We start from the raw sequence: 24,047 nt of genomic DNA on the forward strand, positions 1-24,047 counted from the left end.
TTAGAGTAGCGAACTCTACTAATTTTATATTATTCTAATCATTTAGTTCTTTATTTTCTTAATCACAGAAAATAATTAAATTATCTATTGTCTAATCGATTAATCGCTCAGATAATGTTTGAAATAATCAATTATTTCAATACGATGGGCTAATTTTTAATCTTCCTTATTCAATAATTTCTTATCAAGTCTATCAATAAAATGATTTTGTTAGGGGATTGAACTCACAACGTCCCAAACCATAGTATAATGCATAAATTACGTAATGGTACTCCATTTTTTAAACTTTCGTTATGCTTTGATTGATTATCGAATAGTTCCAGCTGTACTTGGAGCATGTGGCCTAGGTAGGTGATCACTGTAATAAATAATATTTGGATGATTTGTATTTTTATGTAGCGCCATTTTTGTGAAATATAATTTTAAGGGCGATGTGTTAGGTCTATTAGGTGCAGAGATGTGCTTTATTTCAAATAAATACATTTTAAATGGAAATGCAAAATGCAAAATGGATATTTTCCATTTTGCATTTTAAATGCTTTTCTAAAAACCATTTTGCATTTTGCATTTTAAATGCCTTTCTCAATGCATTTTCCATTTTAAATGCTTTTTTGCAGCATTCTTCCTACTATCTCCATTTATCTTTTTTTCATAAGCCCAAAATATCAGTCGGTCCTCAACCTCGCTATGAGAGATAATTTACATTTGTCAAGTTGCTCCCTGGTAGGAGCCCTGGCAATTGAGTGATACCATTACAAAAAATACTGATTCAAATACTGAACAGGGGGCCATGACGCTGTAATATTAAATGTTAGATAGCAGTTTTTATGTTTTTACGTTGGCAACATTAGTCCCGCGCAAATTTTTTGTGTTTTCATAATCTGTAGTCGTGGTGTTTTTGGATTTACCATCATGTAATACGTTTGTTCTACATTGATTTCCATTATTAAATGACAAAATTATTTAAAGATTCTATTATTATTTTAATTGTTTGACCTGAGAAACCATTTTGCATGTTCAATGCATTTTGAAAATAGGTATTTTGCATTTTGCATTTGAAATGTTTTTCTAAAAACCATTTTGCATTTTGCATTTTCAAATGGTAAAGTTTTGACCCATTTCCATTTTGCATTTCAAATGGTTTTGGGTACCCATTTTGCACATCTCTAATTAGGTGTTAGGTATTATCAACGCCTTGGCACCCTGACAACTCGGCGCCCGGAGCGAACTGCTCCAATTGCGCCCGCATAAGGCCGGTCCTGACTGTACAACTGTACTACTGTACTAGTCGTATTATAAAATTTACACCCATTTTGAAACTGTCAATTCCAAAAAAATGTTTGCAACATAAACACATACATACTCACATACATCTGTTTTACTTCTTCAATAGTTGCAAAATCACTTTGTGGTGTCATTTTAATGATAAGAAAAGTATAGTCCAATGTTTTAACTGTACATTTGTTTCAAATCACTTTATTTTAACATATTGCTCTACCGGTTTCAGAAGTGCCCTTCCTTCATCAAGATAATAATATAAAAGCTGTTCTCCTGATGATCTCTCCTGAGGGTGGTCTTTCAACAAGATGTGTCGTTCACCCGTTAAAAATTACGGATAGTCTGAAATCTAGACAAATCAGTTCCAATTTTGATAATTAAAAAATATATAGGTATCATTAGTGGGTAGGTAGGTACCTACTCTATGGCTTATCAGAATTCTGAACTTAAATTAACGACACTTAAATTCAAAGAAAATTTGAGTTCATAACTAACGCACACCACAGACAACCAAAATAGATGTTTGATAATATATTAAATGAGTAAATTGTGAAATAATACAAATTAATCCAATAAAGTTTTCTTGCGCACGCCAGGATTTGATACTGCGACCTCCGTATTTATAGCCAAGGATAGTAAAAACACAACCACGGAGGTTCGTCTGAAGTCGTAGAGCATTTTTAATATTATACATTACCTATTTAATTAATGTACGATTTCCAAGTACATTAAATCTTGGAAAAACCGCATTTTAAAATCTGTGCCAGGTCATCCTAACATGTTAAAGCTCTTGATTAAGGATATGAGGAAAAAGTGAAACGTAAGTAATTAAATTAGATGGTAATCTTACGCTATCACGTCACAGACAAAAGATTTAACTCTGCCAGACTAAGATTACTAGACCATCTGTCTGTTATCTACGTCACCTAATTTAAAATGTAATTACTTAATTAATCATGTATTATGTATAACATAAAAATACAACTATTTTGTCTCATATACAGAGGTTTAGACCAGTACAGACAATTACATTTCACAAGTAAACAGTTTGCAACTTTGTCCTTGCTAAACGTACACTAATAATAAAAATTAGGTATTAATAATTTACTAGCGGATTCTGCAATGGTTCGCTATTGCTAATGTCTTTCTCAGGCGTCTCCGGTTTCTTCCACCATACTACTTTCTAGTTTTCCCAGCACAAACATAAGCAAGCTGAATTTTTATCTGTAAAAGATTATAATTAAAAAAGATCCACTTCATATTGTCTACTTTTTCAATAATAATTGCAAATTCATTTTGTGTTATCATTTTCGACTTGTTTCAAAACCACTAGTTTTTTCCTCATGATAAATGTATAACGAAAACTGATAAATGCAAGAATAGATAAACAAGTATAGACAAATACGTACGTTAAGACAAAAATATCAGAATGAGCGGTGGTTAATTAGTTATTACTGGACTTCGAGCTACTTCACAAGAAGTGCCAGTATAAGCAAATATTTTTAAGTAGGTATGTATTATTTTTTACGATCCTTGGGTACCTGCCTAATAATTTTGTAATGTTACTAAGAGCAACTAAGATTTTGTAAAATTGGTAGGTACCTTCTTAGAGAGTAACTAGTAGGTAACTTCTCAATTGATAAAATCCTTAAGCCATGTACATAATCAAAATTTTCTGATGGTAGATACATAAATAAGAGTTGCAATAACTCTCATTAGGAATAGATATTAGAAATTTTAATGTATGACACTCTCAAAAGTACACACTCAGTTTACATGATTATCTGGTTTCAGGTTATTGGGAAGGAGATTATATGTGTGTACCATAAGGCTATGCATATGCTATACCATGTTTAGTCTTTACAGTATTACAGTATAATCAACCGATTATTACAAAACACCACAAATACCATGTGTCATAAACAGAACTCTTGTATGTATTTAGGAAAATGGAAATCAAGCACAATAGTTTTGATTTCATTAGTAAAATAGCTTTTATTACTATTAGGTAGTGGTATTTTTGCTTTTGGTTAGAATTCTTTTTCTTTCAAATGGTGGGGGTCTGAGGGGAACATCTAGTTCCGCAACTCTAGGGCCTGGTGTCGCCCTTGTGACCTCATCGATTCTGTCTGGGAGTGAATGGTGCTAGTATTAAGACTGTCTACTTGTAATCTTCCGTAGATTGAACATAAAAAGCCTTTTTTCATATTTATTGATTATTGATATTAATTAGGGAACCTTTGCTACTGAAGGCTTACTAAAAATATGTTGGCTTATACAATTTACATTCTTACATTGTTTTATGTATTACATACTTACATCAATTTGTAAAAAAAATCACAAATAAATAAATTTGCACAGTAACTGTATTTAACCTAGTTTGAGGACTGTTTTGTGGAGCAAATTTATTTAAATATTTTATAATACAGAGCAATTATTTTACTACTATTTATTTCATGTAAGTACCACAAAAGGATTGGTGTTCATCTTAATTTAATGAACGTTGGCTTGCAACCATAGTTCAATACTTGGTAGAATGTTTTGCTGCCAGTCCAAAGTGATGGCAATGCTTCCTCGGGCACCTGCAATTGCTTGAACCTCTCTTGGTGTGAAGATTGAATTCCATTTACTTGAGAAGGTTTCAAACTGCAAAAACAAAACAAGCATTAGTTAATGTGTAAGTAGTATGGTTTTACATAAGTTTATGACAAGATTCCAGTTATTCTAATATGTAATGTATTTACCAGTGCAATATGGTTTTGGGTCACAACTCCGGTGCCAAGGGCATTTATTATCCTCGTTGTTCCTGTTGATGCGGTTGCCCTAGAAATGAATAGAAATTTATGTAATTAGTTGACACCAGATAATAATTTTAATGATAATTTGAATTCAGGCCCCCCATTTTATGTAAATACCTCACAAGAGCCCCAACTGCTCCTAACCATCTAGAGCCAGTGGGACTAAGGCATCCCTAATTGGGTAATTTTGTGAGGTTTAAGTGAGTGGGGAAGGGAAGGAGATGGGGAAAATGAAGGTTGGGAATTAAAATTAAAAATTTAAAAGCAATTTGAACCATTCAACACAATTAGATTTCTACATTTTCAATAGTAAATTATCGATTAAGTACCTGGCATTTGGCAAACATACCTAAAGCCATTTATTTCAAGCAGCATTTCGATTCTGAATGGCGGTTTTTTACTATCTTACTCGTTTATAAATCAAATACATAGTAAAACAAAAACATTAAAAATTATATATTTTGAAACATAAAAAAAAACTAAAAGTACAATGGAGTTGTACAAATTAAACTTTAAAACAATAATAAAAAATAAAAAAAAACTAGTAGCTATTGAAAACCTTAACCCCTCAGGCAAATTTGTTCGCTTTTGGGAACAGCCTTACTGTCATGGTGAGAAATATGATAAAAAACACCAAGCTTTATATTAAAATCTAGAAGTTAACCACAGAAGAATTAAAATTTACCAACACCTCTAAGAAAACAAAGTTCCAATCGCAATTTGAAAAAAAAAAATTTTTGTGAAAGGATACGAAAAAAAGGTGGCAATGAGCCATTTTTAAAACTTTTTATGTTTGCATTCAAAATTTTATAATTAAAAAATAGATGTTTATTTCTAATAATAAAATTTGAAAACATATTTCATCACCTTTCAAAAACAAATACAAAAACGTTTTTTGTTTTCGGATACATTCAGAAGTATTCCATTTATTTGGATTTAATTGCAAAATGGAAATACTCCGACCTTCTGACAGAATTGCCAGAAGCCTGAGGGGTTAAATAGCGAACAATTACCAATAAAATGTAATAATATTTATTTACTTTTGTTGCAGCTCATCGAAGGAAGCAATAAGGAACAGCAGCGCTCTCTCCACTCCCTCAGGACCAGAAGAAATAGCCGCTTCCACCACGGAGTGTCTGTCCTGGTCGCGGACCGCTCCTCCATCGATCACACTCTGCTGCAGGAAGGCATCGAGCGTTTCGTTGGAGCCGGCGCAGCCCAGGGCATTGAGCAGCTGGGTCCTATCTGCCGCCAGAGTGGCTCCAACATACAGGGCCCACACAGAGTCCCAGAGTCCGGGGGTGCTGAGGCGAAGGCCAGCGCAGTATACGATGGGACGTAAGTTTGTGACGATTTTTGGACCTTAGGTAAAGATAAAAAGATTATAGTGTTTTTTCTTTATTAATTATATAAGTTTAATTACTATAATAAGCACTAAAATAGTGTATGTAATGGTGACTATTGTGGTGCAAGACTGCAAGGAAGCACGAGCTAAAACACGGGTGTGTTTAATTTGTTACGTATACAAGAGGCTCATTGTTCGTTAAGAAAACAGAATTTATCGGCAGAGTTTTGAATTTCAGACGTAGCCCGGTAGTAACTACAATACAAGTAATATACTTAGTAAAGGAGACTCAGGAATACGTCAGGATTGACAGATGCCTCAAAGTGATACATTCACAGTCTCCAAAGCTGAACACAAGAAGGCTGATGAAAAAGAAGATTTATTAGGTACTCACCTCCAGCGGTGAAGTTGGCCAGCATCTCTGCTGAGCTCTGCAGGCAGTTCAGAGAGCGGACGTTGCAAGCAAGAGTCACAATCTGGATTCGGTTTAGCTTCCTCACCGCTTCGTCAGAGGCGGACTCTTCGAATCCCAAGTCTGCGTACACTTTTTGGTTTAGGTTTTCAATAAACCTCTGAAAAGTAGGTAAACCAATTTATTAATAAATTCTATTTCGATGCGTGAATGTCCAAAAAAAATATTTCAAAAGGGGAGATATGTGTCTAATTAATGATAATATTACAAATACAAAAACTAACATGTATAATTTTTTTATTGAAACAACTTCTTCTTTAACTTTTGAAGGGTATACTCATCAATGTAATATCATTGAAGAAAAAAATAATACTAACAAATCTTAACGAAACATGAAACTGTAAGTCATGGTTAGTGGGCGTTTATCAGTTGTGTAAAATTTAAAACACATTTATTAGTAAGGCCATTAAAGTATACTAAAATAAACTTTTTATAATCTCTAATCGCCACGAAGCCTCCTATCATACTTGTTACAAGCTTGAACAATACGGCATACAATGTCTGCTTCCCTAATTTTTATCTATATAATCTTGCCTAATTACTTGCCGCAAAGCGTACTTGTCTTCTTGCCACGAGCAAGAGTTATAAATACTCATTATGACACTAGATCTATACCCTCTTGCCAGCAAGCATTCTTTCCTACCTATTGCTACCAAGCCCGTCGTCCCGTTGGCTTGGTAATGTTAAGGTATCGACAAAAATCGAAGACCCTGCGCATAAAAGTAAAGTTAGTTACGGTTTGCAGTACAGTCATTGAATATTTATGTATATAAGAATAGGTCTCCGGTGCTTGTCGATTCCTTACCGTTACCGAGAAAATGCCAATGTGACGAAGGGTTATGAGTTATACTTGCCCACTTGTTAGGAGTATTAGCTTATAAATACTTACCACAAAGAGCGAGTAGTTGCCGGTGGCACGCACGCGCTGGTTGAGGTAGTTGAGTGAGCTGGTGCCGGCAGTCCAGGGGATGTAGTCTATTTCCTTGGACAGGTACTGAAGCAAGTCCATCAATACGTCGTATGACTAAAAACAAGAAAAATTACAACAATTATTATTCAAACGCTAATTTATGTAAATTTATATTTACGTTTTGTGTTTCAGATACATGCCGGCCCTGAGCCAAACGAAGCCTGGTGCTTGTAAAAACCTTAAAGGTGCTGTATTAGGCGTTCTGTCGGCTCCTTGGTGCCTTGCCAAGCCAGCGCCCGGAGCGGACCATGCTGATTGTGCCCGCACAGAGTCTTCCCTGTTCAGACATCCCAGAGCATTCCCCTTCCTTCCCTCCCTCCCTTATTAATTGTGTAATAATTCGAGCTACGAGACATAGATGGCTCTAGTGTAGATAGATCATGGCCTCCTGGCTGTCCTACTATAAACTCATTCTTGATTATTAGAGTTTTTAGTCTTAATAAAGACACATAGTATTTTGTTGTGAAGAAGTAGTTATTATTTCAAGAATTCATAACTGGTGCATCTACAACACATAGAATTTTTACAAAGAATATTTCAGCAACTACAGGGTTAAAAAACTTTTGGTGTCAGTTCTATGCGTCCCCTTGACATTAACCGTTTGGGTGCCAATCGTCGATTTTCGTCGATTCGTGTTTTAACGAAGATTGCCGATCGTCGATTTCCGTCGATTGCGTCAGTCGTGTTCTGATTCGCGCGTACGTCTGTACGTAAAATTCTCATTTTTTCGAAACGCCTGGACTTTGGGATCCTCCTCCGCGTGATTCTAAACCAATATTCTTTAATAAAACACCGAAAAAATCATCAAAATCCTTGAAAATTCAAAGAGTTTATGGGGTTTTAAAAAAATATATAGTTCCATAAAAAATAATGTTTTTTTGGTGGCATTTTACAAGCAACTGTATGAATTTTTTTGGCACTCAAACGGTTAACCCTCGAGCGACTGATTTTTTTCAAATATGTCCTAAACAATTCCAACTTCGGATTTGATTTATTCGCAAACGAAAAAAAAGTATAAATTATACTTACTTACCACAAAATCGACTCCATATGTGACATAGATTCACCAGTTCCCCAGCGAGTTTTCGTACCCCGTGTATATATCTTTATGGTTTTACCACTCATAAACGCATGGCATCTCTTTTATTTTAAACTTGTATAAATATTTATTTAGAAGCTTACCAGTCTATCAGTTTTAGCAAATTCAAACGCATCAGTGATCAACTGAGCTCTGTTGACGGGAGGGATGACTTCGAGATCTTCATTGACAAGAGCCGTGGACAAGGCTGCCCAGTTGTCAAGGTCGTACATTACGCGGTAGAATCCTGAGGAAATGAAAAAATATGTATTATTTCGAATAGGGAAACTCTGGCACAGATTGATTTGTGCCAGAATCTTACACTCGGTGACTTCGTCACAATATTATAATATTGCATTGTTAGTCCAGTCAAGATGTACATCCGTGCTTGCAAAAGGTCCAGTCATTCTGAATTTTTTAAATGTTGTTAGGACCTAAACCAGTATTAAAAAAAAAATTTTGCAACTTCGAAAGTGCTGTGCGAGCGGCGGTGGACCTAAAAAACCAGGAAATTTTCGGATTTTTTTCAGTTTTTGCTCAATATCTCAGTAAAGGAAGGGTCTGACCGGTCTAGTGGGTAAACACACTTTTAAAGTAGACTAAATTTGCTATAATTTGAGACCAAAACAAGCTATATAAAGCCATTGGTTTTCAAGATACAGTTCTTCAAAAATAGGCAATTTTTTCCAAAAAGTGAAATTTTTTCGAAATGGTCACTTATTTTGTAAAATAATTTCTAAAATACGCATCTCACGTCAAATATTGTATGAAATAAAGTTGTTGTAAATTTAATAAGCTTTTATTTGAGACTAGATTGATATCTGTAGACTAAACGGTTCTCTCAAAAATGGCAGATAACCAAAAACAGTCATAAGTGGGTTTTCGGTGAAATGCAAATAAACTGTTCTCGCGTCTTTTTATGGTTTTATTGTGATGTGAAGTAAATCCATTAATCTTCGTGAGTTTATCCTAGGGTTATAATATAATTACGACTATTTAAAATTTCAAGTACCCATTAGTACCTATACCCATGGTTACCCATATGAATGGGCACGCATATTCACGAGCTGTTCGAGCCCACATTTTGGCAAACCTCACACTGGCCAGCATTGTTTTTATGAGGTTGACATAACTCCTGAGGAGCGAGACGAGACTGAAAAATTGCTGCGAGACACTGAAAGGTCTCTCACTATATCAGCAGAAGAAATTGATACCTACCAAATACTAAAGGCAAAATTTAAAAGTGCCTTGGAGAAAATTAAAGCGAATGGTCTAACATCACAGTTGTGGGTCCTATACTTTCGTATGACCACTTTGATAAAACTGTTCATCCAGGCAGAGTGTGCTGGTAATTGGAACCTTCATTTGTACACTGTCCACAAGATGCTCCCTTTTTTCCACGCAACTTGACATTTTTTGTATGCTAAGAGCGCGCACCTCTATCTTCAGGATATTATGGCTCTATAAGATCGGATGGATAAAAGTGAATACGACATGTTCACAAAAGGATCCTTCACCATTTGCCGGTCTGACAAGTTTTGGTCTGGGTTGTGGTCAGACCTAACAATTGAGCAGAAGCTGATGCGATCCATGAAAACCTACGGTGGGTTGACCCAAGGAAGAGGAATCTCCGAAAGTATTCTGGCAAGGTGGACAACAGGAATGGTGTTTATGTTGAACATTTGTGAAGAACTGGAAAGTTTTTGCAGCTTATCATGTCATACTGAAGAGCAGCATGTAGACATGAGACCTTCTCGAATCATCCGAGATAATAGTGATGTGGAAAAACTAAAAAACTGGTTTGCTCTCCACCCTCCATTTCCCAAAACTGACAGTTTAATTTCTATCAGTAGTGGTTTACTGGCAGGTCCTAAAATTAATTGCCACACAGCCCAGAGAGTTGGATCGGAAGGAGTAATGAAAATTGTGGGGAAAATGTACGACAAGGTAGTAATATAACGGAAAAATAAAGTTACCACGCTGGCATCGATCACCTCAACCGTTAAACTGCCGGACAAAAACAGAAGAGTGGCTGTGGATCCGCTCACAATTTTTCAGCGAGTGTGTATTGCAAAGAAATCTGAACAGGATTTACAGGATGACTTCAAATATGAGTTGGCCCCGTTCCCGATGTCTCTGTTCAATGAACAAGGGATGCGCAAGGGCACAAAATCTACTCTGTACTCTGCCTTCACTCCTCTTTCCAGCCACACGCCGATAGATGCCAGCACTCACGTCACTTTGGATGTTGGCTACCTCTTGCACAAGGTCGTGTGGCAGCGGAAAAGCACGGTTCGAGCACTTTTGGCGCGTTATACCACCTACGTCCGAAACCACTTTGGGAAGAACGTATCCATCGTTTTTGACGGCTACCCCGAAGATGCTACAAAAAAAAACACCAAAACAGCGGAACGACTCCGGCGCTACGCAGCTCATTCCAGCTACGAATTGACTTTCAATGAATCCAAAGTAATTCAAATTGCTCAAGAGCATGTATTGGGCAATGAAAACAATAAGAGACGCCTTATAACTCTTTTCTGTGACGCCTTTCAGAAGGAGGGAGTAGAAGTGGCTGTTGCCGAAGAATATGCTGATCGAGAGATCGTCATGATGGCGTTATCAAAAAGAGCAGATGCCGATCGGGTCGTCATAGTGGGAGAAGATGTCAACCTGCTCGTTCTTCTCAATGGTTTAGGCGCTGAAGAGACAAACGTCTATCTTCAGAAGAGCACGAAGGGTGAAGCTGGTTGCTGTTACTACTCTACGACCTCCTACAACAACCAGGACTCCCGACAATTACCAGGAACGGTACTATTTACCCACGCGTTTGCCGGGTGCGATACCACCTCAGCACCGTTTGGCCAAGGAAAGACCAAAATCAGCACACTTCTGAGCAAGAGTGAACCACTTGCTGAGCAAGTGGAGGTCTTCCTTCGGCCAGACTCTACCCCACAAGCCGTGAGTGAAGCAGGCATCAAGTGCTTCGTGGCTCTATATGGGGGTGACATCGCGCGGGATACTTTGGATTTTCTGAGGTATAAGACGTTTGTCACTTCAACAAACATAAACCTCGCCCGTTTGCCACTGACGGAAGATGCTGCAGGCCACCATGCAGCAAGGTGCTACCTCCAAGTGCAGAAGTGGCGGGGAGTCAACTTGAACCCCACTGAATGGGGGTGGAAGCTGTCTTCTCAAGGATCACCCCCATCCCCACCACGATGGATCCCGCACCTCCTGCCCTTTTGCGAAAAATTTCGTGTAAATGCAATAAAGGATGCTCTGGGAGCTGCTCGTGTAGAAAGGCTGGGCTCCACTGCTCGGTCCTCTGTCAGTCATGCGGTGGCAAATTTTGCATTAACGTCCCGGATGTGGAGCTGAAATGCTCGGACGATGAAGATGACCCGACTACAGACTGGGCGCCTCTCCCAAGTAAAATAAAAAGAAAGACATGATTTGGCAACCAAGACACAATACCTACATGATTTATATTAGTTTTATTTTTTGTGTACATGTAATTTGTTCTTATAGTAGGTACCATGATGTTTGTACAAGCATTTTGGTATGTAGGTATATAAAACAATGTTTGAAGATGACGTAATTCCCGATAGATGTAATATCTTTTCTTTTTTTCATCAAAAATCTGTTAACTGTTTGATAAATAAAACCATAAAAAGACGTGAGAACAGTTTATTTGCATTTCACCCAATATCCACTTATGACTGTTTTTGGTTATCTGCCATTTTTGAGAGAACCGTTTAGTCTACAGATATCAATCTAGTCTCAAATAAAAGCTAATTAAATTTACAACATCTTTATTTACTACAATATTTGACGTAAGATGCGTATTTTAGAAGTTATTTTACAAAATAAGTGACCGTTTCGAAAAAATTTCACTTTTTGGAAAAAATTGCCTATTTTTGAAGAACTGTATCTTGAAAACCAATGGCTTTATATAGCTTGTTTTGGTTTCAAATTATAGCAAATTTAGTCTACTTTAAAAGTGTGTCTACCGACTAGACCGGTCAGACCCTTCCTTTACTGAGATATTGAGCAAAAACTGAAAAAAATACGAAAATTTCCTGGTTTTTTAGGTCCACCGCCGCTCGCACAGCACTTTCGAAGTTGCAAAATTTTTTTTTAATACTGGTTTAGGTCCTAACAACATATAAAAAATTCAGAATGACTGGACCTTTTGCAAGCACAACCCCCTTTTCATGATTAACTTGACTGGACTATGTCGAGTGAGTCACGAGTCGACGAATCAGGGGCTCGAATCTCGATGGAGTCATTCCTCTCGAACAACGAGTGGTTCGACCCACTCGTTGTTCGAGTGAAATGATTTTTAATGTTTGGAGTATGTAAGTGTGTACCTTCGACGAGATTGAAGAATAAGAATTTCGACCAATGTATGTACTTTCGACGGAAATTGCGAGAGGACTGAATTGGATAATCGATACCTTGTTCCGATTATTATACCCCGTTGTTATCTGAATACTGTGAACGAAATATTCGAGTTAATCTTCGAAACGATGTATTCTTCGTGAAGTTTTACATCATACTGAATATGTGTAATGTAAGGATATATGTAATTATTGAAGTGAAACTTCTTTAGGCGCGTAATGGATTTTCGGGGACGGAGTAAAACCGAGTTAGGATCGACACGAAAATGCGGGTACCCCCACCACCGCTCACCGTTCACTGTCCCTCTCTCACCATATGCGCTTGTTGAGGTGGGGGAGCCGCTCACGAACGTTCTCTCTCTTCTCTTCTTTCCTCTCTCTCAGACACCAGCGAACTGCGCCACGCCAAGCATCAGCTGCTTGGTTAGTATACTGCGTCGTGAGTGTAATACGAGTGAAATACGTAATTGATTGTGGTTCATACGGTTTGGTACAGAATTTCAGTGTTAAAAATGAGTAGTGACGAGATAGAGGTGATGAACACATCAGTGGCACAAGAGGAAATATCCCCTGAGAATCACCAAAGAAGAGGAGAGTCTGATTCACACAGTGATGACATTAACATAAGGTAAATATAACCTATAAGAGTTGATAAATATTTCACAATATAGTAGTATTGTTGGAATGTATATATCTCGCACTTTAGTTACCATAACCCAATTATCACGACATTAGGAAATGATATTCATGAAATTGACAATGAAAATGGCACATGATTGGTAAATTGTCATTGTAATTTCTTTGTAATTTTTAATTGTAATATTGTTATTTATGTAATATTGTATACTTGTGAATAAATTGAAAATTTTTGGAACTATACATTAATCGAACGTCATTCATCTATAAGAAAATATTAGAAAAAGCAAATCCATGCTTCGTCGTTGAATTATTTAACCTCTAATTTTCAAACTAACCTAAGAGAGAAAATAGAGATGATGAAATGAAAATAGAGAGAGAGGAATACTAGAAGTTTCACTTCTGTCTTGCGTAGGCTTGACACACCCACTTTTTTATATTTCAGACTGTGAGTATATTTGAAAATACAAAGATTCAAGATTTTGTTTCTCACTATCTAGACTAAATTCTAGAGCGAACAAAAATTGGCGATTTTTGAGTTCCAATTTCTGGTATAAATTGCTTTGCGCAATTGAATTTTAATTACTAGGTTTTACATTTTGAAAGATTTTGTATTCAATCTCGAATGATTTTTAGGTATTTTTAAATATTAAATTTTTATAAATATTTAACCATATTTTATATTTTTGGGATACAGTGTAAGATTTGTCATTTTCCGAGGCCATATGAGGCCTAATGTTCTTTTAAATGAAAGTGGAAGTAACTAAACTATTGAAAAAAACACCCGTCATCAAATATCAAATGTGTTCTACCACTGCCAGTTTTAATTCAGGTCTGAAAGGGTTAAAGTAAACAATTAAATTTGTATATTTTTTAAAGATAAACTTATGTTTACAAGACAAGGTTTTTTTTTATGTAAAGCTCAAAGGATAACAAATTATTATGAGCAATAACTATTACCGTTAATAGCACTAATTATCGCCTATCATAATGCTAGCTGGTCTAAAACGTTTCGCATTCATAAGAAGACTTTGGCATAAGATAGTAAACCCCACTGTTGAGTTCGGCAGAGCTACTTCGGGTTTAGAACCCCCGGATACCTGAACAAAACTCTTGACAGATTGCAGTATTTGGCACAAAAACCTAGTATTAACGTAAGGACATAAATATTCAAAATACATATATAAACGATTTAAAAAAAGAGTCACCTGTGACATGCTTGTTGAGCAGGAACCAACCATGGTTGGGATTCAGGTTGATCGTCAGTGGCACGCCCGGGGAGAGCCAGCCCGTGGGAAGTGTGTTATTGAAGTCGTATTCGGCGGCCGTGGCCCAGTTCACAGGGACCCAGTAGCGCTCCTCTCCCCACTGGGTTTTGTTAGTGAAGTAGCGATACTACAAGAGAGAAAAACACACACATGTGATTTATGATAACCATTAGCACTTATAGCTGCCTAACACCCAGGAAACCCCTTTGGACAGCAGGCAAAAGACTACTACAGTCACCATACTTTTTTGAGGGTTCGTGCAAACTCATTGGCAGACTCTTGTGTCATACTAGCAATTTTTTTCTGGATTCAACATTTAAACTGGGAAACTTCCTCAGTAAAATGCACCCTATGCAGTCGATGTGCATGTATGTATGATGCACAAATGGGTCCTGGGAATGATTCAAACAAGACAACAAAGTAGAAGATAGTCCCCTTTGTCAGTTTCCTGGAGGCCGAATGACTCTCGATGCCATTGACTAGCTGAATAACCTCGGCATCCGCTTTGACTCCCATCGAATCTCCTCCACCTTACGAAGAAGAATTTCTTTAGGATTAGCAGCATTATCACTGTCAACTATCATCAAGGCTGATTCAGGCCTAGGCAACCTACGCAGCGGCTTAGGGCAGCTATTTTTAGAGTACGGCATTTCTTCAAATAAAGAGATGCTGAGTTCGCGATCTCTGAACTGACTAAATTGTTGGAGAAACAAGAATGCAGTGTAAGCAACCAGTGAGACATGAACATGCATTTTTTTCAAATAATACAAGTAAAAGTTTGCTCGGTGGCACTTGACATTATATGGTTTCAGGTAATTAGTTAGAGTTAATGTTCATCATGGCAGACGAAATAGTACACCTTACAAGAACAGGGGTAAGCATTAATGCATTTGTCTCGTAGTCTAGTAGTCCAGGTTCAGAACCATGGGTAACAATAAGTATTTACCTGATGGCAGACGACGTAGTCTTGTTCTCCGAAAGCCCTGGTGGCTGTGATGATGGGGAAACCCTTAGCGCTGGCCCATGAGTCAAATATCTCTCCCAGATCAGTTGGCAGGGACACGTTGAATTCTACCGCAGCATTGTTCAAGGCTGTGTACAAGATCTCAGGTCTCGTACTTCCCTTGGGACTGAAATATTAACAACAAATGAAAACAAACCACATCTCGTAAAATAATTATATTTTATTGGGAAGCATTATTCAGCAGATAGGTTATTCGTCATTGGAAAATTAAACACAGGTCAACGAAACTAGAATACTAAACAGGGTTTAAGGACACACTGTGCCCACGTACCTACCCAACGTAAGCAACGCATTAAGACATCTAGACAACTTCCAATCCGTACATTTTCCATGAAAATAGATGCTTTAGAAACACACTTGTCACATGCAAAGTTGATCTGCGCTGTCCAGAACGGCGTGGGATGTGTGAAAGAAATATGCCGGTGGTGAAAGGAATTCTAAAGAATTTATTTGACTAATAATATTATGCTTGTTCTATAGTTTGGAGACTGCCATATAGATTAAACAACAAATAGATTTAGTTGGACGTTACAAAGTTATTTATAATAATTGAACATTGCAATAGAATAATTCAAATTTGCCTTGCGTGCAAAGGACTAGTGTGGATGTCGGCCTGGGAACGTAGTAATGCATACTTCGTTTTATTTCGAGTTTAAAGAAAATTGAATACGTACATTGATTTAAGATAATCGCCAAGGCCTTTCTGGAAAACACTTTCGCCAAGGATATGCTGAATCATTCGGATAATAGAGCCAGCTGTGAAAGAAAAACTAATTATATCATTTGGTTTGGATTAACGCTCTTATTAACAAAGCTTTGAACAAGCAAATGACAAACACCAATGTATTGGGATGATCAAGTGTCGCGATCAATGTCAGTGGCTCTTTACGTGCTACTAAATGCTTCGGAAGAGGATACGGATGCATCTGGTCAATTAATGCGGGGGTCACGTTTCTCAGCCCTGAGGGAACGGCTAAAGAAGTAGAATTATTTTCCCATGTTTGTGATCTTCAAGTACTTGCCTTTTTGGTAAGCAATCGTATTAAAGTTGGATTCAATCTCATTGGGTGAAAAGACTGCGTTGGTCATGGCGTTGGTGGTCACCAGAGCATCTTGCAGCATGGAGCGACCAATCTGCGTGATAACAAACTGTTCCATCATCCTCCACGATGGGTTAACCTGCAAACAATACACTTACTCTTTACCATCTGAGTAACTTTAAATCCGCGATCTTTACTGAGTGATCTGCCACCATCGACTTAATAACTACATGTGGTCGATGCTTGCCACACTTGGCGTGATTTATTCAAGCCTAGCCGAACCTAACCTAACGTAAAATTACTAAATTTTAGAAGAACGACTCGCTTCACCAACCACATTGTTGGCCCGACTTTTGACTTTTTAATACTCTTTTGCAACAAAAGTATTATATGTAGTGATTTATTTGTGGGGTATTATGCTGGGTTGCGCTACCCATTTCCTTAGCCAACGTTTCGGACAGCATTGCAGTGTTTATCACCAGGGCAGATGTGTACATTTAAAACTTTTTTCCATTTTTGTTGAAGACAAAATAAATACTTCGTATTTTTGTATTTACATACAATTTTTTTAATTTACCCATTAACATAATATGAACTATATGATTAAAATGAATATCTGAAGAATGATGATTTTTTTTAATGATTTTTCAAAATAGAGAGGGTCCAATGGAATAATGGCGAAGACAATTACGTAAGTTTTTAGTACGAATAAAATTAGACATATATAATATTAATGAGATTTTTATTTGTATAGTGGTGTACTGTATCATTGGACGACTACAACATGGGGTAAGAGGGGACTGAGGGCGTTATTCCAAACGAATTCGAATCAGTCTAAACCAATTTAAAATAAATTATAATCAATAAATCTAATTAAAATGAATTAATTTTTTTTTTCCTTTTATAAGTTTTAAAATGGATTTTCCTGCAATTTTGTTGAACTACAATACTCTTTTAAATGAAATGACAGAAGGATCTTCACTGGCATTTCTATAAAAAAAAATGTAAATTATTTTTAATTCGTTTTATTTTTTAAAGCCTGTGCCGTGGTTCAAACAAGTTAAAATTTAAAATATATATTATTGTACGAAAGAACCTGTATTTCTATATATACTTTTATTTACTACAGTGATTACAGTGATGAAAGAATTTACAGATATTAAATATTTTAAGGTGGGTACTTATGATATGTTTTCTTGAAATGTCTTATATAAGTGATCCGTATATTCAGTAATTACCAGGTGACGTGTGTATTGCATAGGTGCAGAGATGTGCTTTATTTCAAATAAATCCATTTAAAATGGAAATGCAAAATGGGTATTTTCCATTTTAAATGCTTTTCTAAAAACCATTTTGTATTTTGCATTTTAAATGCTTTTATCAATGCATTTTCCATTTAAAATGCTTTTTTGCAACATTCTTCCTACTATATCCACTCATCTTTTTTTAATAAAATAAAATACTTTTTTTGTTTTAAAACCACGATATTTATTAATTTAAGAACCGACCGGTTTCGCTTTACTTAAGCATTATCAGGGTACAAATTAATACTAATCAAATTAATACTTAATCTTTTTTTCATAAGCCCCAAATATCAGTCGATCCTCAACCTCGCTATGAGAGATAATTTACATTTGTCAAGTTGCTCCCTGGTAGGAGCCCTGGCAATTGAGTGATACCATTACAAAAATACTGATTCAAATACTGAACATGGGGCCATGACGCTGTAATATTAAATGTTAGATAGCAGTTTCTATGTTTTTACGTTGTCAACATTAGTCCCGCGCAAATTTTTTGTGGTTTCATAATCTGTAGTCGTGGTATTTTTGGATTTACCATCATGTAATATGTTTGTTCTTCATTGATTTCCATTATTAAATGACAAAATTGTTTAAAAATTCTATAATTATTTTAATTGTTTGACCTGAGAAACCATTTTGCATTTTCAATGCATTTTGAAAATAGGTATTTTGCATTTTGCATTTGAAATGCTTTTCTAAAAACCATTTTGCATTTTGCATTTTCAAATGGAAAAGTTTTGACCCATTTCCATTTTGCATTTCAAATGGTTTTGGGTACCCATTTTGCACATCTCTGCATAGGTGTATACTGTATGTTGTGTGAGTAGGTGCGTGTGTGTGTGTGTGAGTGTATGTAAGCGTATTGAACAATTTATATTATTGACATGACGCTACTTTTAAATTTGGGCAGTGAATCCGAAAAAAAGTCAATGTTAAAGTTTAGACAAAAATATTGTTGAATGTATTAAGAGCACGGTTAATTGCGGAACCAGATGCTGCATTTGTTTATGCAATGGTTTAGGTAGGTAGTTTTGTGCTATAGGTGTCTTCTATACTATAAATCCAATTTGTAAAATCTAATCAAGTCTGTTCAAATGTATCTGTGTTTAGGTGGTTTAGGCGCAATTTGATAATTGCTTACCTGGCCCGTGTTGAAGAACTCGAAGTAGGTGGCGAAACCCTCGCTGAGCCAGGTGTAGTCCCACCAGGCTGGGGAGACCTCATCTCCGAACCACATGTGCGCGTTCTCGTGCGCGATGACTCCAGCTATGCTTTGACGGCTGTTTGTGCTGGTCTCATTGTTCACCAGCATGGATGTCTCCCTAATTAAAGATAACCAATGAAATTTATTAATATGTATTCATCACTAATCTTAAGTATGCCTCACAATTGAATTTGGGAGCCACCTCTGGGCTGGAGCCCCACAATACTTGATTCTGTGCAAAGGAGGGCGGTCCTCCTGATCCAACAATCCATTGTTATCAGACCGATGGCCATCTCTGATGCACAGATGCAATGAGGCTCCATCTGAGGGCGAGAGGTAAGGCTCTCTACTAGCAAGCTGGAGGTCGCGTGTTCGAATCCCGGCATGCGCAAGTAAATTTTATTTGATTAATTTATGTTATTTTACAAATTACTTATTTAAAATAATATTTGAGGAACGTTCCAGAGTGGAAGGTATTCTCAGTATTGCTGGGGTAAAAATTGAAAATGCTTGACATGGATTTGGCCGTGTTTGGTGACCAGATATATTTTTACATTGACGAATAAATTTTCTACATCCTTTTAAAATGTGTTAAATAGTTTTTGGAAAATACGTCACTACGCGTGAAAGTATTTCGCCTTCAAAATGCATTGTCAAACTGTGGTGAAGATACTCACAGAAGATCTATTTGTAACCGGTGCTTGTTAATTTGTGAAAACAAAAAATAATAATAAAATAGTTTCAATTGCTTAAACCTGCAGAACTACAGCATTAAAGTATTATGAAGTTTTTATTTATTTGATTTTTACATTAATACCACACAGGAGGCTCAGAGGAAAATAATTTACCTCAGGGTTTGTGTGATCTTTGGGGATGCTAGGACAGGAAGAATAGGAAGTTTTGGAGAGGAAAAGGTATGAGGGGTGGGTAGGAATCTAGGGATCAGTGTATATATCTTGGCGATTGGTCTAGAGACCAGTTGCAGAGGTCAAAGGGTCTTCCTTAACCAGCTTCTCCCGATCCGACGCAGCTGGTGGGCAGGCGCATCTTGAATAGACCTCACCCGACGAACCCTGGCACCCCTGTTAAATCACCAAACGTAGTGAACAGCTTGGAGTGACCTATGGCAGAAGTGTTTGTTTTCCAATAAATGATTTCCGGGGCGACGGTACCCAAACCCGCTCCCCAAATTGCTGCGGGACTGGAGGAGGATATGGGGAAGAGGATTCATGGAAATATCTGGCTGTACATATACAGATCATGTTACTACAACATGATAAAACAACATGGCTAAAACCATTTCAAGCAATAACGACACTGAATCGTGGTCCTCTAACGCAGTGCTCCGCAACCTTTTCTCACCTACGACACACCAAATTTCTTCCTAGAATTCCGCGGCACACCAAAAGCTAAAATGTATAGATATTAAATTGATACACAAATTTTAAAATAATTTCTTGTTTTTTATTTGAAAAGTATACACACATACATATAACTATAACATATTTATTTTTACCCAATCTTAATAATTATTATAAAATAATAATAAATTGATGATAAATTAATTATAATTGTTAAATTAACCTGCGCTTGTTTCAATGAACAGAAAAGTTTTATATTCGGCTCGATTTTTGACAGCGCAACCCGAAGTTCTTGGTCAAGACCTTTTAAGCATGACCGCTTATCATTTTTAATTAATAGAAGCGTTGAAAAACTTTGCCCACATAAATATGTCGTTGAAAATGGAAGAAGTGTTAAGAATGCTTTGACGGAAATGTGAGGATATTCTTTTTTAACGTAAACCCAGAAAACTTATAATTGATCTTCGGAGAAGTGAAGTTTTAATATCATGTCATTATTTAAATCTGTAAATTCCACTCGAATTTGCAGAGGCGGTGCTTCCGTAGAATTTATTCCATTGGTTGCAAAAGGATTTCGAATCTAATCGTATTGTTCCGTATTAATGTAATAAAAATACCGACCAAATTTCTGCTGAAGCATACTTAAATGTTGTTGGGCCAGATCCACAGTTAATTGTTTGTTTTCAATTGTACTATGGTTGATCCTTTGGTACATTTCCAACATCCTTTTTGCAACTCTTTTTGCCAAAGTTTGTTATTAAGTTCATTCAAATGCTCGAATATATCAGCCATGTATGCAAGTTTGGCTATCCAGTAATTATCATCGAGGTGCTGATATAGTTTGGGCATATTTTGATTTAAAAGAAACTCGCACACCTCGTGACGAAGCTCAAACAATCTAGCCAAAACTTTGCCTCGGGATAGCCAACGAATTTCAGTATAAAACAATAAGGATTCATATTCGGCTCCCATTTCTGCACAGAGTATTCCGAAGATTCGCGAGTTTAGGGCTCTTGATTTAATTATGTTTACGATTTTAATGCATTCATTCATCGTGTTCAAATCCTTCGGTAAATTATTGACCATCAATACTTCTCGATGTATGCAGCAGTGTGTAAATTGTAACGTTAGATATTTTGTTTTACACAAGAGACAATACCTTTTTTACTACCCGTCATTGCCGCAGCGCCATCCGTGCAAACAGCAATGCAATTGCTCCATTTAATATTATATATTTTGAAGAAATCATCGGTTACTTGAAAAAATTCTTCACCGGTAGTTCGCTCTGGAACCTCCTTACAAAATAAATAATGTTCTTTATTTATTTATTTATTTATTGTTTATTTGCAAAAACAGTATGAACCAGAACATTGCAATATCGATAATTAACATTTACAAAAAAGTGAATAACAAATAGGTACATTTACAAGTGGGACAAAGAAAAAAGTTTCAAATTTAGATTTACAATTTTAAGTATTGAATAATAATATTTCACGTTTAAATACGTTGTAGGACATGTGGAAAATATCCACATTTCCTGCGAGGCAGTTAATTAACCTAGTGATTCTTCCCAAGGGCATCACCATTGGTAAGTTAGTTCTGCACCTAGGAAGAATCAAAAGCCTGTGTTGGCGGCCTCGCGCGAAATTATCCGGGACATAAAATCCTATTTTAGCCAGAATGTCTGGTATTGATACTAAACCGTTTAGTAGCTTATACGCCATCAGGAGTAATGCAACATCCCTTCTGGAACTAAGGCTGCATATACCCAGCATTCCCGAGATAAATGCTGTTGGAAACAGCCATGGGTAATAACCAAACTCTCTCATGTAGAGGTATCGTAAAAACTTTTTTTGTATCTTCTCGACCATTAGTACATAGACAGTGTCCTCTGGCCCCCATACCTGAGATCCATTCTCGAGAATGCTACGCACTAAGCTAAAGTAAAGCAGCCTTATTACTGCAAGGTTGGTCAAGTCTTTCGAATTGTGTATGACAAAACCCAACATCTTAGTGGCTGATTTACAGATCTTTTCAATATGAGCGTGAAATGTTAAGCGAATGTCGTACACAATTCCCAAGTCCTTGCAAGTCACCATGTGCTTCAGTGACGTATCTTTCATTTTGTAATTAAAATATATGGTCTTGTGTGCCCTTGTAAAGCACATCACTGAACATTTTTGGAAGTTGAACCCAAGTTTGTTATCAATACTCCAGTCAATAATTGCATCGATATCTTCCTGGAGCTTTCTACAGTCTTCTATCGATCTTATTCTCAGAAAGAGTTTGATGTCATCGGCAAAAAGTAGAAAACGGACGAATTTAATCTTTCCCTGAATATTGTTTATAGAAATAAAGTTTAACGGACGAATTTAATCTTTCCCTGAATATTGTTTATAGAAATATATTGTTTATAGAATAATTAATAAAGTCCTCGTCAACGAAAAGTACAATAGCTATCAACTGTGCTTTATTTTTAATATCGGTTGTTTCGTTGATCTGAAGTGCAAATTTTTCAGCCAATAACAATTTTCTAATATATTGTGAATACGTCTTTTAACAGTTTCTGCAGACAATGAAAAACAGACAATATTATGAAAAATATTTTGTCATTGTGTATTAAATGCATAATGAAATATTGTGAAATGTCAAATACATTGAATTTGACCGCGGCACACCTGTGTCCGGCTCACGGCACACCAGTGTGCCACGGCACACCGGTTGCGGAGCACTGCTCTAACGTACAGATTTTGAAATATTGATGACAACATTGTGTTGAACCCAAAGAAAAAATATATTGTACACCAACCTGTAGGTAATTAATCCCCAGTTCTCCATTGCTCCTGCTGCGAAATCTGGAAGAGCAGCATTGTCCATTTTGCTGATGGCGTACGGGACTCCGGTATACCTCTCCAAGAGCTGGAGACTGCTCTGTCCAAATGCCAGTGAGAAATCTAACTGGTCTTCGGCGGTCGGCCTGGCGAAGGACCTGAACTTCTTGGGGTAGATCAAAGGGCCGTGCTCGAGGTTGGATTTGTAAACGAAGTCCGAGACGATGAAGGCAATCAGGTAGCTGGACATGACGGGCGTGGGCTGGAACTCGGTCAGAACGAAGCCTTCAAGTTCTGGCCTAAATTAACCAAAAATATGAATGAGTGAACCCATACAAAATGTTACAGCATGTTCTTAATCAATGGTGTCTTCTCAAAGCCTGTCGAGGTAATATTTGGTGTTCCCCAAGGATCCCACCCAGGTCCGCTAATGTTCAAATGTCATTGGATCATGTTTTACTTTTGTATTTGTACCCTAATGAAATACATATCACCCCCTTAAGTTTAGTGATACGCGTAATAAGAAACGTGACTCGTTTGTTTTCATTTTTTCCTTTTTATTCTTTATGAAAAAATAATAATATTTTGATATTACCGTATATGAACATTGACCAAGATAATACCAACTAACAAAAATGATAACATAGGGTAATAAACTGCATTTATGCAAATGATTAGCTTATCCTTGATGCACAGAATATTATACTAATCCGTATAATTATGTAATGGATTGTGCATATAACCATGTCTACTTTATTTGGCTTATTTCTGTATACGTCTAATTGTGTTGTATCACAATGTATTCAAGATTGTGATTGATCATCATAACACTATTTTAAGTTAATTAAAAAAATAAGAAAATAATATTAATAACATGAAACAGAAATTAAAAAGGTAACTAGGGTAGAGACTACATCTTTAACTACTCGGTAATCGAGACCTGATTCATTCTTAGAATTACCGATATTATCCTCAACTAATTACCACACTTTTTGGCTGCAATCGATCTATGATAACAAAATTCTACCGGAATTTCTTTTT

The 24,047-nt window shown here is 36.6% G+C and overlaps 1 protein-coding gene and 1 long non-coding RNA gene across 2 annotated transcripts; both read right to left on the reverse strand.

Moving 5' to 3' along the window:
* Window positions 1-3,744: 3,744 nt before the first annotated feature.
* Window positions 3,745-5,364, reverse strand: LOC149423292 (uncharacterized). The gene is made up of 3 exons (XR_016302312.1): window positions 5,117-5,364; window positions 4,023-4,101; window positions 3,745-3,924 (listed from the first exon to the last, which is right to left on the reverse strand). It is a non-coding gene; the product is annotated as an uncharacterized LOC149423292 (long non-coding RNA).
* A 375-nt stretch (window positions 5,365-5,739) lies between these two features.
* Window positions 5,740-23,299, reverse strand: LOC149423293 (aminopeptidase N-like). The gene is made up of 10 exons (XM_089632709.1): window positions 22,985-23,299; window positions 18,752-18,932; window positions 16,292-16,448; window positions 15,944-16,025; window positions 15,192-15,375; window positions 14,186-14,372; window positions 8,046-8,188; window positions 6,783-6,917; window positions 5,816-5,993; window positions 5,740-5,768 (listed from the first exon to the last, which is right to left on the reverse strand). The coding sequence occupies exons 1-10, from the start codon at window positions 23,254-23,256 to the stop codon at window positions 5,740-5,742; spliced, it is 1,548 nt and encodes a 515-aa protein (XP_089488835.1). The 5' UTR covers window positions 23,257-23,299.
* Between the last annotated feature and the right edge of the window lie 748 nt (window positions 23,300-24,047).

This window comes from Hesperophylax consimilis, chromosome 6 (genome assembly GCF_061612785.1).
Source record: "Hesperophylax consimilis isolate HC1 chromosome 6, BYU_Hcon_1.0, whole genome shotgun sequence".
Classification (NCBI taxonomy): Eukaryota; Metazoa; Arthropoda; class Insecta; order Trichoptera; family Limnephilidae; genus Hesperophylax; species Hesperophylax consimilis.

Coding starts and splice junctions, on each gene's coding strand:
- LOC149423293 (XM_089632709.1), bottom strand. CDS start 23,256: ATGTCCAGCTACCTGATTGCCTTCATCGTCTCGGACTTCGTTTACAAA. Junction 8,189..14,185: donor GCTCAACAAGCATGTCACAG/GTGACTCTTTTT, acceptor TCATTTCCTCAG/GATTCTACCGCGTAATGTAC. Junction 5,994..6,782: donor GCAACTACTCGCTCTTTGTG/GTAAGTATTTAT, acceptor CCTACTTTTCAG/AGGTTTATTGAAAACCTAAA.